The 14,783-nt window shown below is 40.7% G+C and overlaps 1 protein-coding gene across 1 annotated transcript in view; it reads left to right on the top strand.

Annotated features, from left to right (window-relative positions):
- The window catches only part of MPHOSPH8 (M-phase phosphoprotein 8), a 48,352-nt gene extending 34,554 nt beyond the window's left edge, over positions 1–13,798 (top strand). The window contains exons 7-15 of the mRNA XM_010851165.1: positions 2,130–2,255; positions 2,335–2,423; positions 3,363–3,503; positions 4,126–4,212; positions 5,565–5,719; positions 7,377–7,531; positions 9,060–9,187; positions 10,006–10,089; positions 10,427–13,798. Coding sequence (XP_010849467.1) covers positions 2,130–2,255; positions 2,335–2,423; positions 3,363–3,503; positions 4,126–4,212; positions 5,565–5,719; positions 7,377–7,531; positions 9,060–9,187; positions 10,006–10,089; positions 10,427–10,468 — 1,007 coding nt within the window. The 3' untranslated portion in view covers positions 10,469–13,798. The remainder of the gene's footprint in view (positions 1–2,129; positions 2,256–2,334; positions 2,424–3,362; positions 3,504–4,125; positions 4,213–5,564; positions 5,720–7,376; positions 7,532–9,059; positions 9,188–10,005; positions 10,090–10,426) is intronic.
- Positions 13,799–14,783: the final 985 nt, after the last annotated feature.

A 14,783-nucleotide genomic window follows, 5' to 3' on the forward strand; every position in this document is an offset into this window, starting at 1 on the left:
TGGCAGGCTACAGTCCACGGGATCATAACAATCAGACATGACTTAGTGACTTACCAGCAACAAATACCTTTTTAGGGGTGGGGCTACTATACATATATGTTTGTATGTAAGCCACATCTTTGTTTTCAGAGGACAAAGGTGTGCAATTAAAAGTCAGAAACAGAGTCTGTCATACAGAGTGAAGTTAATCAGAAAGAGAAAAACAAATATTGTATATTAGTGCCTATTCGTGGAATCTAGAAAAATGGTATGCTGATGCTAAGTCACTTCAGTCATGTTTGATTCTGTGTGACCCCATAGACGGCAGCCCACCAGGCTCCCCCGTCCCTGGGATTCTCCAGGCAAGAACACTGGAGTGGGTTGCCATTTCCTTCTCCAGTGCATGGAAGTGAAAAGTGAAAGTGAAGCCGCTCAGTGGTGTCCAACTCTTAGCGACCCCATGGACTGCAGCCTAACAGGCTCCTCCGTCCATGGGATTGTTTCTGTGTTGGGATGTCCTTAAATCCTTTTAACTTTTTTTTTCTCGAAGTATAGTTGATACACAGTGTTGTTAAAGTGTACAGCAAAGTGATTCGGTTACACATACACACATATATTCTTCTTCCGATTGTTTTCCATTATAAGTTATTACATGATACGGAATATAGCTCCTTGTGCTATACAGTAGGTCTTTGTTTATGTTATGTATAGGAGTTTGTATCTTTTAATCCCAAACTGCTAATTTAGTCCCCTCTCCTTTCCCCTTTGGTAACCATTAGTTTGTTTTCTGTGAGTCTGTTTCTGTTTTGTCAGTAAATTCATTTGCATCTTTTTTTTTAGATTCCATGTGATATTTGTCTTTTTTGTGTCTGACTCACTTCACTTAGTATGGTCATCTCCTGGTCCATCCGTGTTGCTGCAGATGGCATGATTTCACTCTTTTATGGCTGACTAGTATTCCTTTGGATATGTATATGTATATACATACACATATGTGTACACACACACCACATTTTCTTTATACATTCATCTATCGATGGACATTTTGGATATTTAAGTTGCTTCCATGTCTTGACTGTTGTAAATAGTGCTGCTGTGAACATAGGGCTCCATGTATCTTTTTAAATTAGTTTTCATCTTTTCTAGATATATGCCCAGGAGTAGGATTGCTAGGTCATATAGTAGTTCTGTTTTTAGATTTTTGAGAAACCTCCATATTGTTCTCCATAGTGGCTATATCAACTTACATTCCCAGTTTGTAGAAGGGTTCCCTTTTCTCCATGCCTTCTCCAGCATTTATTGTTCGTAGATTTTTTTTAATGATGGCCTTTCTAACTGATGGGAGGTACTGGCTGTCGCTTTGATTTGCTTTTCTCTAATAATTAGCAATGTTGAGCATCTTTTCCTGTTAGTCATCTGTTTAAATCCTTTAACTCTTACCATCAAACATTTGTGCCTTTCACTATTTAAAATAGTACAGCCATTTTGAGTTCTTCCCAAATGTCCTCTATTCCACTGCCAGTTAGGGAATAAAGATTTTCATCCCTAGTGTTGATGAGTCCATGGGTCGGACATGGGTTGGAAACTAGCACTTGCATCATTTGTAGTGGGGGTATCTCAGGGCCCTGGTGGCTGTGGGGCTTGGTGCGAGTACTTGCAGGGGGAGAAGCTTGAGCCAAGTCTGACAGGATCACAGGCAATGACTTATTTATATTTAGAGTTTACCTACATGAATATTGGAAGCAGTGTACATTCATCCCTTGTGTAACGTTAACCCTCTGTCTCTGGCCCTTCTGGTTGGGGGGGCTGACCAGCTGTCCAAGAAGAATGGCCAAAGGAACAAATCACAGGGCTTCCTCTTACTGAAGCCCTGTGATTTCTCGCTTTCTTTCAGCTACTAAAATTCATGTTACTATTTTACAGTTAATAAAATACCTATTAGTCTTTATGCCTCTTCTTGTATGACATCTAAAAGTGGACAATTCATATTACTACCCAAAGAAAGTCAGAAATTTAATGAGAAACTCAGATAATGATGTAAGTTTAAAGTGTAACATTTGGGTTAGGACACCATATGCTTAAATAAAAATGGCATTGTATTTTTTATAGTCCATAAAAGTATATCTTAATAAGGCTCTTCTGTGTCGCAGATGGCAAACAGCAGGTTCTGAGTCTGGGCATGGATCTGCAGCTGGAGTGGATGAGACTGGAGGACTTCCAGAAGCATCTTGATGGAGAAGATGAGAATGTTACTACAGCGGATGTGATTCCAAGCAGTGAGTAGTTTTGGAATTATAGGGATCTTCTTCATGAATCTAGTTATTGAAACCTAATTTATCTTTTCTTTCATTTTAGATTTATTGAGGGATGCTGTGAAAAATGGGGATTATATTACTGTGAAGGTTGCACTTAACTCAAGTGAAGAATATAACCTGGACCAAGAGGTGAAGTGTCTTTGTAAAAATCTGATGAAAGGAAGATGGAAAATAGCTCTATTAAAATAACTCAGGTTTATTCTTTAACTATAAAAGTAATACATGTTCACTTTATAAGAGTCAAACATTGTAGAAACGTGTAATAGAATTACAGTTCTTGTAATTCCAGCCCTGTATAATGCCCTTTAGTTACCATGATATGCCTGGTTTTGTCTGTGGTTTAACCTCTGCATTTTGAGGGGAAAGTGACTCCTTGTTTTGTCACCATTTGTTTTTGATTGATAGTTGCCTATTTACAGCAACTGCCCCTCTCTATTGTTTTGGGGGTTTTTTTGACCATGCCCTTGGCTTGCCAGATTTTATTTCCTGGACCAGGGATTGAACTCATGCCCTCTGCAGTGGAAACACAGTGTTAACCACTGGACCTCCAGGGAAGTCCCCAATCTTTTATTGTTGCTAGGTTTTTTCACACTGATTTATAAGCATACTTTAATAGAAGCATATTAACCCTTTCTGTTTTATGTTTTTGAATCTTACTGCTTGGTGCTTGGGGAGATTTTATTTTTAGGTAGTTACATCATTTGATCTTTTCCTTTATGGCTTTTGGTCATCTAATCTTGCTTAGAAAATATTTTTATATATTCTTTTTTTACTTTTCTTGCTTTAATTGTGGACTTTTTAGGTTTAATCCCTTAGGATTACATTAAAATAGATTAATATGGCTCAGAATTGACATTTTAACATTTTGAGTCTTTTTTTGAGAAACATATCTACTCTACATTCATTCAGCTCATCATTTCTTCTCTTAAACCAAATTCTTTGGGTTTTTTCTTCATGTAGTTCTTGTACATTTATTTTAGATGCATTCATACAAATCATCTTATTGTGTTCATTGGGATCTTTCTCTCCCACACTTTTGCTACCACGTGTGTAACAAAACCAACACAGGATTCGAGCGGGATGACACTGCTGATGCTCGCGGCTGCAGGAGGGCAGGACGACCTGCTGAGGCTGCTCCTCAGGAAGGGGGCGAAGGTGAATGGTCGGCAGAAGAATGGGACTACAGCACTCATCCACGCCGCCGAGAAGGTGGGCCCTGCAGCATGCTGTTCTTTCACAGTCTTGGAGACAGAATCTGTGTCTGTGGGGCAGTGTGCTAGTCACACAGTCACATAACTTAGTTCAGTTCATCTATGACTTGTCATAAATCAGTGTTTTTATTGACAGTTGTACTTTGAAACTTCCAAATATCGTGTATCTAGCTGGAGGTGATTTGTATTGAAAAAGAACTTCTGATTAAGGTATTAATATTGATTTAATTCTTAGATTTTTAAAAAATCTTTTCCAATCTAAAGTATTCCTTTGGTTAATAATTTAATTAAAATATTCCCATGTTATCTTATTAAAGGACTGAGATGAAGAGGTTCTTTATCTTGAAATCAGTGGTTAAACTTGAGGTTGAAGTTGCTGGCAGACAGTGTGTGGCTGTGCAGGGTGCCAGTGGGAGGGGCCGCTCCATGCAGGGTCTTCCTGGGACCCTGGAGGGCGGGGGCGGGAGGGAGGAGCGAAAGTGGTGGTCTGTGGTATTCACCAACCTGCAGGAGATAGAATCTGAGTACTTTTGCTAATGGCTAGAAATTTCAAAACATCTTGAAATATCTTGTAAAGAATTTGAGGGGATTAAATCCTTTTTTTTTTTTTTTTTTAACAGAACTTTTTAACTACTGTGGCTATTCTTTTGGAAGCAGGAGCTTTTGTAAACGTCCAGCAGAACAATGGTGAGACGGCGCTAATGAAGGTAAATGCCTCCCTGGGAACATGTTCCCACAGGACCTCCCACTGCCACTGTACTGGGACTGGAGATCAACGGGGACAAGACAGTCTGTAGACTTGAAGGGGTTGCAGCTGAGTGACAGAAACAGTCCCAGAAAGACGGAGTTACTGAGTGTGACGAGAGGAAGCACAGGGAGCTGTGGGCTCTGTAACCTGGTGGCCAAGCTTTGTGGATTCAAGCTGAGCCTTGGAGGGAAGCTGGCAGCTGGCTCAGCTGCATCCTGAAGACCTAGGTTGGCTGGGATAAACCGTGTCAGTGGAAGGGGACAGGGTGTGCCCTGCAGAGACCCGGGCATGGAGCATATGGACGGGGATTCATTACTTCACATTGGTGACTTCATCTCCTTGGCCTCAGGTTTCCTCACCTGTGTGTGGATTGTGGAAGCTTGGAGAAGCTCCCCACTCCCACCCACAGCTCCAGGTTTTCTGGCCTGAGGTGCTATCCACCCACCAGGTTGTGACCCTGTTGTGGAGGCTGTGGCTCCCGCCTCCTCCATGAAGGGAGAGCTCACCAGGGGCTGGTGGCTGCGGTTCCTCTTCTAACCTTCTTTCCTGAGTCAGGCAGATGGTCAGACCCCTCGTTCACCATGGGCCGGACCCTAAGGCTGTGCTGGACTCTGCCATTCTTCTTCCACACTAGGGGGTTAAAACTTGTTCACTGCTGGTGTTTCTGTTTCATTTTTGGTTCATAGAAAACTTTATTTTGTTCAGGCACCCTCTTGAATTTTAGTTATCCTTTATGTGTTCCTATTGAAGTATGTTTAGAGCATAAGTGGCAGCTGAAAGCATGAATTTAAAACTTATTGAGAAATCACCAGGCACATTCTAAACAACAGATATTTAAATAGGAGCATAAAGGGTGTGTGTGGAGTGAGGGTTGCACAAAACTGTCTACATCTGTGCCAAGGAAGTAGGAGTTCATTCAAATAGCAGCTGGGGAGCCTTCAAAAAGTTTAACCTCGAGAAAGACTTAATCCGAATAGAGGCTGGACTTTGATGCTGCTGTGTAATATCCCCCATTACAGTGGGTGGCATGGATTGGTTTGCAGACTTGTGGTAGGATTTTTATACATATTGTAAATGCTCAGGTGTTTAACATGTGAATCTTAAGCTCAGGAGAGAGGCAGGCTAAACTCAAATTGGGAGGGAAATGGCAGAGAAGCAGGAGGGAGGGACAGTCGCAGGAGGACCACAGGACTTCTATTTCCAAGCCAGTTTCCAGCCCCAGGGATCCTTCTCCATGAAGAACTCTCAGCTCAGAGAGAAACAGACACTGATCACAGCTGAGTAATTTTTACTCCTTTACTCCTGACACAGGCTTGTAAAAGAGGAAATTCAGACATTGTCCGGCTGGTCATTGAATGTGGAGCTGACTGCAATATTCTGTCAAAGCACCAGAACAGTGCGCTGCATTTTGCAAAGCAGTGCAACAACGTGCTGGTGTATGACCTGCTGAAGAGCCACTTAGAGACGTAAGTGTGGGAGGAGTGTGCCCTGGATGTAATGGACAGTGTGTATGTAACAGCTCAGAAAAAGATAAGTACAAGTCACAATGGGTTTCTGGTCTAAGAAGATGAATTTTAAAAGTGGTGTACAAAGTCTGCAAGTTATTGAGGACTTAGAAACCTTCAAACTTAACGCTGTTCTATCTAGGAGTATCATCTTAAAATATTAATTACACTCTTAACTTGGCTTCCAAACATTTTCTTAAAGCCATTTAAACTTCATTGTTTCTAAGAGATATAATTTTTGAGAGCAGTTTTTAGATTCTGAGCGAAGTTGAAAAGAAAGTAGCGATTTCCCACATGCATTGTCCTACCCTGGCAGTGAGGCTGTTACAGTCAATGGACCCACCATCATGGCTGACCCACACATCCCCCTGACCTAGAGCCCCCCGAGGTTCCCCTTGGTGTCACAGATCCTGTTTTCGGGCGAATGTGTGATGACGTGTACCCACCATCGCCCTGTCACACACTCAACTCACCACCCTAAACATCCTCTGTGCTTCCCCATCTGTTCAACTTGCCCAAACCCTGGAGACCACTGATGTTTTTACTGCTAGTTGGACTCATACACTATTTGCCCTTTTCCAGGTTTGCATCTTTGTGATAAGCATTCATGTCTCCCCATCTTTATGCAGCCTGATAAACTTGTTTTAGTGCTGAATGGTTATTACATTGTCTGGAAATTATCACAGTTTAGTTATTCAAGTTCCTGCCTTTTCAAATGAATTCAAAATCATCAGATGTTATTGGAAGTCCATAAAAGTAATCTAGTAGTTGTTTATTACTTCTCTTGCTCACATGTAACAGGTGCTTCAGAAGCAGTACTATTGTAGGTAAGGTGCTTTCTGTCAGGTAGCAGAGCCCCTCTCCTCCCCACCCACCAAGGGTAAGATAGGGCTTGGATCTTCACACCTGAAAGATGGTTATTCTCATTCCAGATATAAGCAAATTTCAGACAAGAGACAAAAAAAAAAGGCAAAAGGGGGTGTTTCTAGCAACCTGGGCTGCCATCCCTGAGAGCCTCAGCAGCCAGGTATTGGTTATAGGTGGCCACCAAGTAGAGAGACTAGCCTGCCTGCTTTGCCCACAGCTGAGGGGGGGTCCGGGCATTGCTGGGCTTTGTTTCACATCTGTGAGTAAATGGTTTTGGAGATTTTATGCTCCTTAAAGCAGAGCATCTTTTGGAAGGTGGCAGGGGGGGTTCGGGTCAGATCAGTTACACTTTACCTGCAGGATAGTCTCAAAATACTTTTCTGAATTAGCACCAATCATTTTATTTGACTGCTTTCTAAACCAAGTACTATAACAAGACTTTGTGTGACAATTCTTGGCTTTATTTTCTAGCAGAATTCTTATTTCTGATTCTCCTTGATCATTCATACACTCACTTGACGAGTGTGTGTTCAACTCCAACTGTGTGCCTGGCACAACGCAAGAGACTCAGGGGGTGGGGCGTGAGAGGACATCTAAGACAGACAGGTGTGTGCTGAGCACACAGGAGTGCTCAGAACAAAGAGCAAGGGGCAGGAGTTTTTCAAGATGGCTCTGGGGAGGCTTCACTAGTCCTACTGTTTTGTGCCTCAAGATTCTTACATGAACAGCGTTTACTCTGTTTTTTTATTAGACTTTCGAGAGTAGCTGAAGAAACTATCAAGGATTACTTTGAAGCACGTCTTGCGCTACTGGAACCAGTCTTCCCAATAGCGTGCCATCGCCTCTGTGAGGGGCCAGATTTCTCAATGGATTTCAATTACAGACCCCCACAGACTATACCAGAAGGTAAGCCTTGTTTTTTCTCCCACTTTGAAATGTGACATTTTAAACATTAATAACCTTTTCTTTGAAGAAAACCTTAACAAACTCCATCATGTATACTAATTATATAAAATAGGTAAGAACAAAATGCAGCCGATACCATTGTAGCTGACCCTGAGAAGTCTACACAGCAGTCTTTACATTTGTTTTAGAAGTTTAATAAGTTTAATAATACTTTTTATTAAAATTTACTGAATCTAGCTTTCAACATGGTTTAAGTCCAGAATCAATATTTTTCTTGAGTTTTATTATTGAGTCTTGCCCTTTAGAAGAGATCAAGAATAAAGAAAATGTGTTGCCCCATTGTAAAGTTGAGTAGTAAGAGATGAGAATTTCAGTCCTGCCTCCTATGAGTTTATGCTTAACAGCTACTTGGCAGGTGAGACCATGGCCGCCTCTAGGACACGGGTGCCGAATATATGGAATGGAGACAGCACTTTCTTGGCCTGAAAGGTGGGAATTGGGTTGGGTTCTGGCTTTTGTTTTGTTTGTTCTTGTTCAGTTGCTCAGTCGTGTCCCAACTCTGCAACCCCATGGACTGCAGCATGCCACACTCTGTCCTCCTCTGTCTCCCAGAGTTTGCTCAAACTCAAGTCCATGGAGTCAGTGATACCATCTCATCCTCTGCTGCCCCCTTCTCCTCCTGCCTTCAGTCTTTCCCAGCATCAGGGTTCTTTTCCAGTGAGTCTGCTCTTCACATCTGGTAGCCAAACAATTTAGGCTTCAGCATCAGTCCTTCCAGTACACACTCAGGGTTGATTTCCTTTAAGATCAACTGGTTTGAAATGTTTTGTTTAAATATTTGTTAATGGAAACTTAAGCTACAGCTCTACCAATCAAAGCCAGTCATTCCTAACATTTTAGTTGTTAGTCAGCTGTGGATTTGACTGTCCAAGTGGACCATTGCTGGGCACCCACACCAGTGCTCTGGTGCAGCTGGACAGCCCTGGGTTACATGTGGCTTTTTCTGCACATGCACAATGTCTGCAACCACTAACAATGTTTTCTACTCATCTGAAATCTTACCAAGACAGCCAGCTATCCTGACTCTTGAGATTTGGCATATGGTCTTCTCAGTCTGCTCTCAAAGTCCCACCCAGACCAGGACTTTCAGCCAACACCTTTAAAAGTACTCAAGTTTGACAGACATTGACCTTGGTATCTTGAGGGGTATGTAGCTCTTAAAATTGAAGGAAAACAATTTATATTGATAACCATGAAACAAATGCCAGCAAATTGACTAGAGTACCTTGGTCATACCCTTTGTTTGGATCAAGTATGTGTCTTGTCAGACTAGGGTTAAGGACCACTCTGCTCCTGGATCCCAGTCTCAGGTTGGCAGGAACATAAACATGACCTTCATGAACACGTTTTCTAATAGGATTCCCCTGTGGATGGCCTGTGCACTTAAGCTCTCATGATGTCCTCAAGCTCTGCGAGGTGCCGTCTTTGGATGGAAATTAAAATCTGTATTTACATCTCCTCGATTCAGGCTCTGGCGTCCTGCTGTTTATCTTCCATGCAAACTTTCTGGGTAAAGAGGTCATTGCTCGCCTCTGTGGACCATGTAGTGTACAAGCTGTTGTTTTAAATGATAAATTTCAACTTCCTGTTTTTCTGGTAAGTCTCTGTAGTTCATTACTGATGAGTACATTCTTCTAATCAAAAGCAGGGATGACCTATAAATTCTTCTATTAATCGCAGTTTTTGGAAATGGCAATAACCCAATAATCACTGTTTTAAAATTCTCGGTCTAGAAACTAATTTTAAATATGCCTTTAAATGCATTATAATTATAAATGTTCACTTAAAATTCAAAAAGAAAAGCATGCTGTTGATGTTTCAAAAAATCCCAGTGCAAACACTGTGCTGTTATATAGTGACCATTTTACTCTAATTTTTTTAAATTAAAAATGCCCTTAAAGATGTTCCCTGGTGGCTCCGACAGTAAAGCTGCCCAGAATGCAGGAGACCCGGGTTCAATCCCTGGTCAGGAAGATCCCCTGGAGAAGGAAATGGCAACCCACTCCAGTACTCTTATCTAGAAAATCCCATGGATGGAGGAGCCTGGTGGGTTACAGTCCATGGGGTTGCAAAGAGTTGGACACGACTGAGCGACTTCACTTTCACTTGCCATATACAAAAGTCTGTCCTTAGGCTGAATTAAAATTAACTGGTTATGAAGATTTTTAATACTCATGTTATATATATATGTCTGGATACATATTAATGAAGGATTTATCTCTATATTGCTTTTCCAGATGAAGGTATCTAAGTCAAGGGAAAAGTAATCACAGCATGTTGCCTTATAAAGAAACACAAACAAAATGTATTTTCTTGTGTGTCATTAGAGTCTAAAGATGTCTGGAGTCCGGCTGTTACTAGATAGAGATGGCTGTCTACAAAAATGCTCATCTTTCATTTGCTCTCTTCCCCAGGACAGTCATTTTGTTTACTCATTCAGCCCTGTGGCAGGCCTCAATAAAATGTTCATAAGGCTGACAGAAGCACCTTCTGCTAAGGTGAGAATCCTTTCCTTGCATCTATTGTCACTGCTCGGGTGTTCCTGCCTGGATCTGAGATGGGCTCAACCCCCTTGATGTCCATGGAACACAGCCGTAGGGGATGTTCTATACTGTGATACCTAATTTTCCACGTGTATGATCACTAGCTAGACTGAATAAGGGAGTAACCTAAAAATTCAAGTACTTGGATCTTTAATTAAAATAATGGTAATCTATCCACTACACCGATAACCAATTTGAGAGTCCTGCCAAAGAGACAGGGTTTTTTCCCCCTCTCTTCTAACTAAGGAAAACTAGAAATATATCCTGGTTTTTTTTTTTTTCCTTTCAACAGGTTAAGTTGCTAATAGGTGCATACAGAGTACAGCTACAGTGACCAGAAAGAATTGGAAGAGTTTCTCTTAAGACCTATTTCTAAATACTCTTTGAAGCAGTTTGGAATTCTGGCACAGCTAATATTTCCAAATTTAAAGTTTCTTCTGTAAGCCTCTTGCATTGAAGGCCAGTCATCTGTTACAGTCTGTTGAGATGGGACACAGTGGGTCTAACATAAAACACAGCTGTAAGTATTTGTGCAAGTGTTCTGAGTCTCAGTGTTGTGTCCAGACTATGTTTTTCCACAATGTGGAATGGTACATATGAGGATTATTTAAGAAAATTAAAACCTTTTTTTTTTTAACTTGAAATTTTTTTTTTACTAGCCCTAGTGAATTTTTGTGTTCAAAAACCCCAGCAGGAATGTTACATTAAGTTATCCAGGCACTAAGATAAGGTATGAGTTTGCAGCCCTCAAAGTAGGACGAATCTTAAAAAAACACGAGGAAGGTTGAAGGTTTGACCTTTCCAACAAGCTGTTGACATCAATCCTGAGTAAGTGACAGCTTTGTATATGTGCAGTTATCCTTTATTGTTTGCAAAGAAAATAAACCAGAATCTGAGATACAGCAGAAAAAACAAACTGGGACATTACATGAGGCATAAAAAGTGATATTACATGTGAACTGTATCCTTGTTCTTGAACCCAAGTCATCAGATGGTCTGTTATTCTGAACACTAGGAAGGCCAGCCACACTGTGCCTCCAGTCAAGTGATTTCCCACGGGGCTAATGCTTCCATTCTTTCAAGAAACATTTGGCAAACTAATAAACCAAGATGTCTGGATTATTGAAATGTATAAAATCATTAAGTTCGATTGGTTTTATAATTGAGTTAAATTTTAATGAAAAATTTTCAGAAATGTCTGGGTTCCAGAACCCTGTCAGATACCAAGATCCAAGATGCTCTAGTCCTTTACATGAAATGATGTTGTACCTGCATTTAACCCGTTTGAGTCGCACCTTTTACTTTTAATCATCTCTGGACTAACAGTACCTAAAACAAAGTAAATGCTAGGTGTTAATGTTAATTCTATGTAGAGGGTTCCTCCTGGTGTGCTTTAGGGGAACTTTTTTCTGCCCTAGACTCAGGCAGAACTTGTGGATACTTAGAGCAAACCACATACACTGTATAGACATTTCAGGGTTAAACTGACTTTTCCTATAGTGTCCTCAATAAAATACAATGTTTGTCTGTTTTCTATCTCAAGTCTCAGGACTTCAGCAAAAAGGTGATGTGAAATGTCTGGAATGTCTGGTTTAGCAATAGTAATACCTGCGTTAGACTTTTCAACTGTATTGGATCCTGTACTCCTCTGCATCTGACTTCACAGCTGCAAGATCTGTGTCAGCAGCAGTGCACTTTGTCCAGGATTGTAAGAGAAGTGAGTTTTTAAAGAACATTCCTGTTATCATAAGAGCACACCTTTACAAGAGCACTGGGAATATAACCACTTGTAGAGCCATGCAGGTTAATATAGTTGTTTTCATCTAAACTCACTTCTCTCTATAGTAGGTGAACCTAAGCAGATGTGCTCTTGGGTGGGGAAATTCTGACCCTTGTGGCTTAAGGATGATGAGGTCTTGAACCTCTCAACTGCCAACTGACAAGGCAGCTGATTAGATCAGATCCTTCAGTTAATATTTCCATATGTGTATATAATGATTGCTCTGAAAAACCCAATTCTCAAGCAGTACCTTATCAAAGGTTTGCAGATTTGCTGCTACTACTATTGAGTAGAAACCAAAGCCATCTCAAGCCCCATAACTACAACTGAGCTTAGGGCCACAGGAGATCTCAACTATAATGGGATTGCATTGCTCATTATCCAGATTCACTGAAGAGCCATTAGTACACATTTTTCTACTTCAGTTTTCTCTTAACTCTAAAAACCTTGACTCCTCAGCAATTACTACTTTCCAGTGTATATACTGGGAGAAGGAAATGGCAACCCACTCCAGTGTTCTTGCCTGGAGAATCCCAGGGACGGGGGAGCCTGGTGGGCTACCATCTCTGGGGTCACACAGGGTCGGACACGACTGAAGCGACTTAGTAGTGTATATACTGAGGTAAGAGCATAATGCAAAATTGGGTTGTCAGTTTAACTCATCAGAGAACTGGGCAACTCTCATGAATGTGACTCCAACAGAAAGCACATTATACATCCTTGTTTAGGGTACCAGCACCAAAGAAAAGTACCTAATATACCTACCAATAAATGCTGAAGTATGGCTGGATGGGGAGTTACTGCCTTTGCTAGACATTCTCATCTTAACTCCTTAAGTGGAATGTCAGGAAGTTTAAATTTGAAGCTCAAGTGCTACTTTTAAAATTCTACTTGGAACTGTTACACTTCCAGATTTAAGTCATGAAAATTTGCTAGTTTATTTAGTAGTAAGACTTTAGCATACAGAAAGTTGACAGACTTTAGTGTGTTTTAGGGTTAGGGTTAGGGAATAACAAAACATGATTTACAAAATAAGAATTCAGAAAATTTTGGGACTTGCCTGGCAGTCCAATGGTTAAGACTCCATGCTTCCAATGCAGTGGGTGCAGGTTCAATTCCCAATCAGGGAATTAAGATCCCACATGGACAAATATATAAAGTCTTTGAGAATTTAGAAAAATTTCATGAATGCAGTAAAATCTGTTTCACAGCATAATACAGTACAAACCCTTTTAAGTTATTCTGAAAAACATTGCTAGGTAAGCTCAAGACACTGAGGGCGTCTACACCACTTCCCTCTGCCAACCTGCAGGCGATGAAGCTCTTTTCCAGGCAAACCTGGCGTTTCCAGGCCTGACTTCTTCCAACTGGTACAAAAGAGCTTTACTTGTGGGCTGGAAAATGGTAATAACAACGGTGAGGTCCACAATCTAGTCAAGACACACTCACCCTGAGCTCCCCAAGAACCACCCTCCTGTCTGCCATCATTTTGTGGAAGAAGCTGACTTGCAGAAGCTCTACCACAGTCTGTCTTGATTCATGTCTCACTACTTCCTTCCCTTGGGCCAAGATACATGTCAGTAAAAACATGATTCTTCTCACTTGAACAAAGAAAAATTTCTTATAAGTAGTTCCTTTGTCTTGGGGACTAACCCAAAATTGTAGGTTACTTGGGGTATTTTTTTCTTTTTTTTAAAACCTACAACAATTTCTAGTTCCAGGGGGTAGGGGCTGGGTCTGTGGTAGTCAGTCAGTGTGCCAGGGGAAGGTATACAATTGAGGAAAACAAACCTGGATAAAGTGTCATGACTGCTCATCTATCCACAGGTTGTTTATAATGGAGTGGTAATAAATTGAAAAATAAAACAAAATTCTTCTGGCTCATTTCTCCTTGTCATGAATTTCTCCCACAGAATGATTTCACCTGGGGGGAAAAAAAGTAAATTCATTGTTAAAAAATAGTAATAGTATATATTTTCTAAAGAAAAAATAAGGTTTCTGTTACAAATAATTTGCTGGGATAGAATTCAACACCTGAAGTCATATATTTGACCTATAAAACTAGTATTTTGTTGTGAACTCGTATACAGAGATTAAAAGTACCTTAAGAGTTTGGAAAACCAGGTCCCTAGCCCAGAGCAGCACCACCTTGTTAAGAAAGGAAAATTCTTGGGCCTTTAAGTCACAGAGTGGGGCCCAGCAGTCTGTTGTATGATTTCTGACAGAAAAATAAGACACTTCTTCCTTCTTCTAGAATTAAATATACATCTTCCATTTTATTTAACTGTCAAAGTTACTGTTTTCCTTGAATGAAGTTTCTTTTCACTGACCAGAAACTAAAGTCTGGAATGAAAAGCAGTAGATTGGCCATATAAAACCATATCTTCAGCATCATAGCACAGTTGGCCTATGTACATACGGGTTTTTCTCTTACCTGTATTTTTTTTACTTAAGTAAGGAACCTACGTACTAAAACACTTTGAAAATTTAATGCCAACAAAATGCCCAGAGTATAAAGTAATTCTCTGTAAACCTATTTTCAAAGGGCAATTATAAATTATAATTGATCAGTAAAAAAGAGGGTTTTTAAAAGTAAAACATAATTTTTAAAGGGGGCAGCAGGGTAGAGCTCCTTGGTCTAGAGCTTAAGAATCAGTGCCTTCACTACCATGCCTTGGTCAGTGACCTGAAATCCCAATAAGCCATGTGGTGTGTTCAAAATTTTTTTAAACTGCTGGATCCCACCACACACCACCCCCCACCCCCTGCAAGATCCTGTTCAGTAGACAATGTGTAGAGCTGGGAATTGGCATTTCCAGGAAGTTTCCAGGTGATAATGATTCTGACTCGGAGCTTCAAGAACAACAAC

The sequence above is a fragment of the Bison bison genome, unplaced genomic scaffold (genome assembly GCF_000754665.1).
Source record: "Bison bison bison isolate TAMUID 2011002044 unplaced genomic scaffold, Bison_UMD1.0 scf7180017864299, whole genome shotgun sequence".
NCBI classification, from domain to species: domain Eukaryota; kingdom Metazoa; phylum Chordata; class Mammalia; order Artiodactyla; family Bovidae; genus Bison; species Bison bison.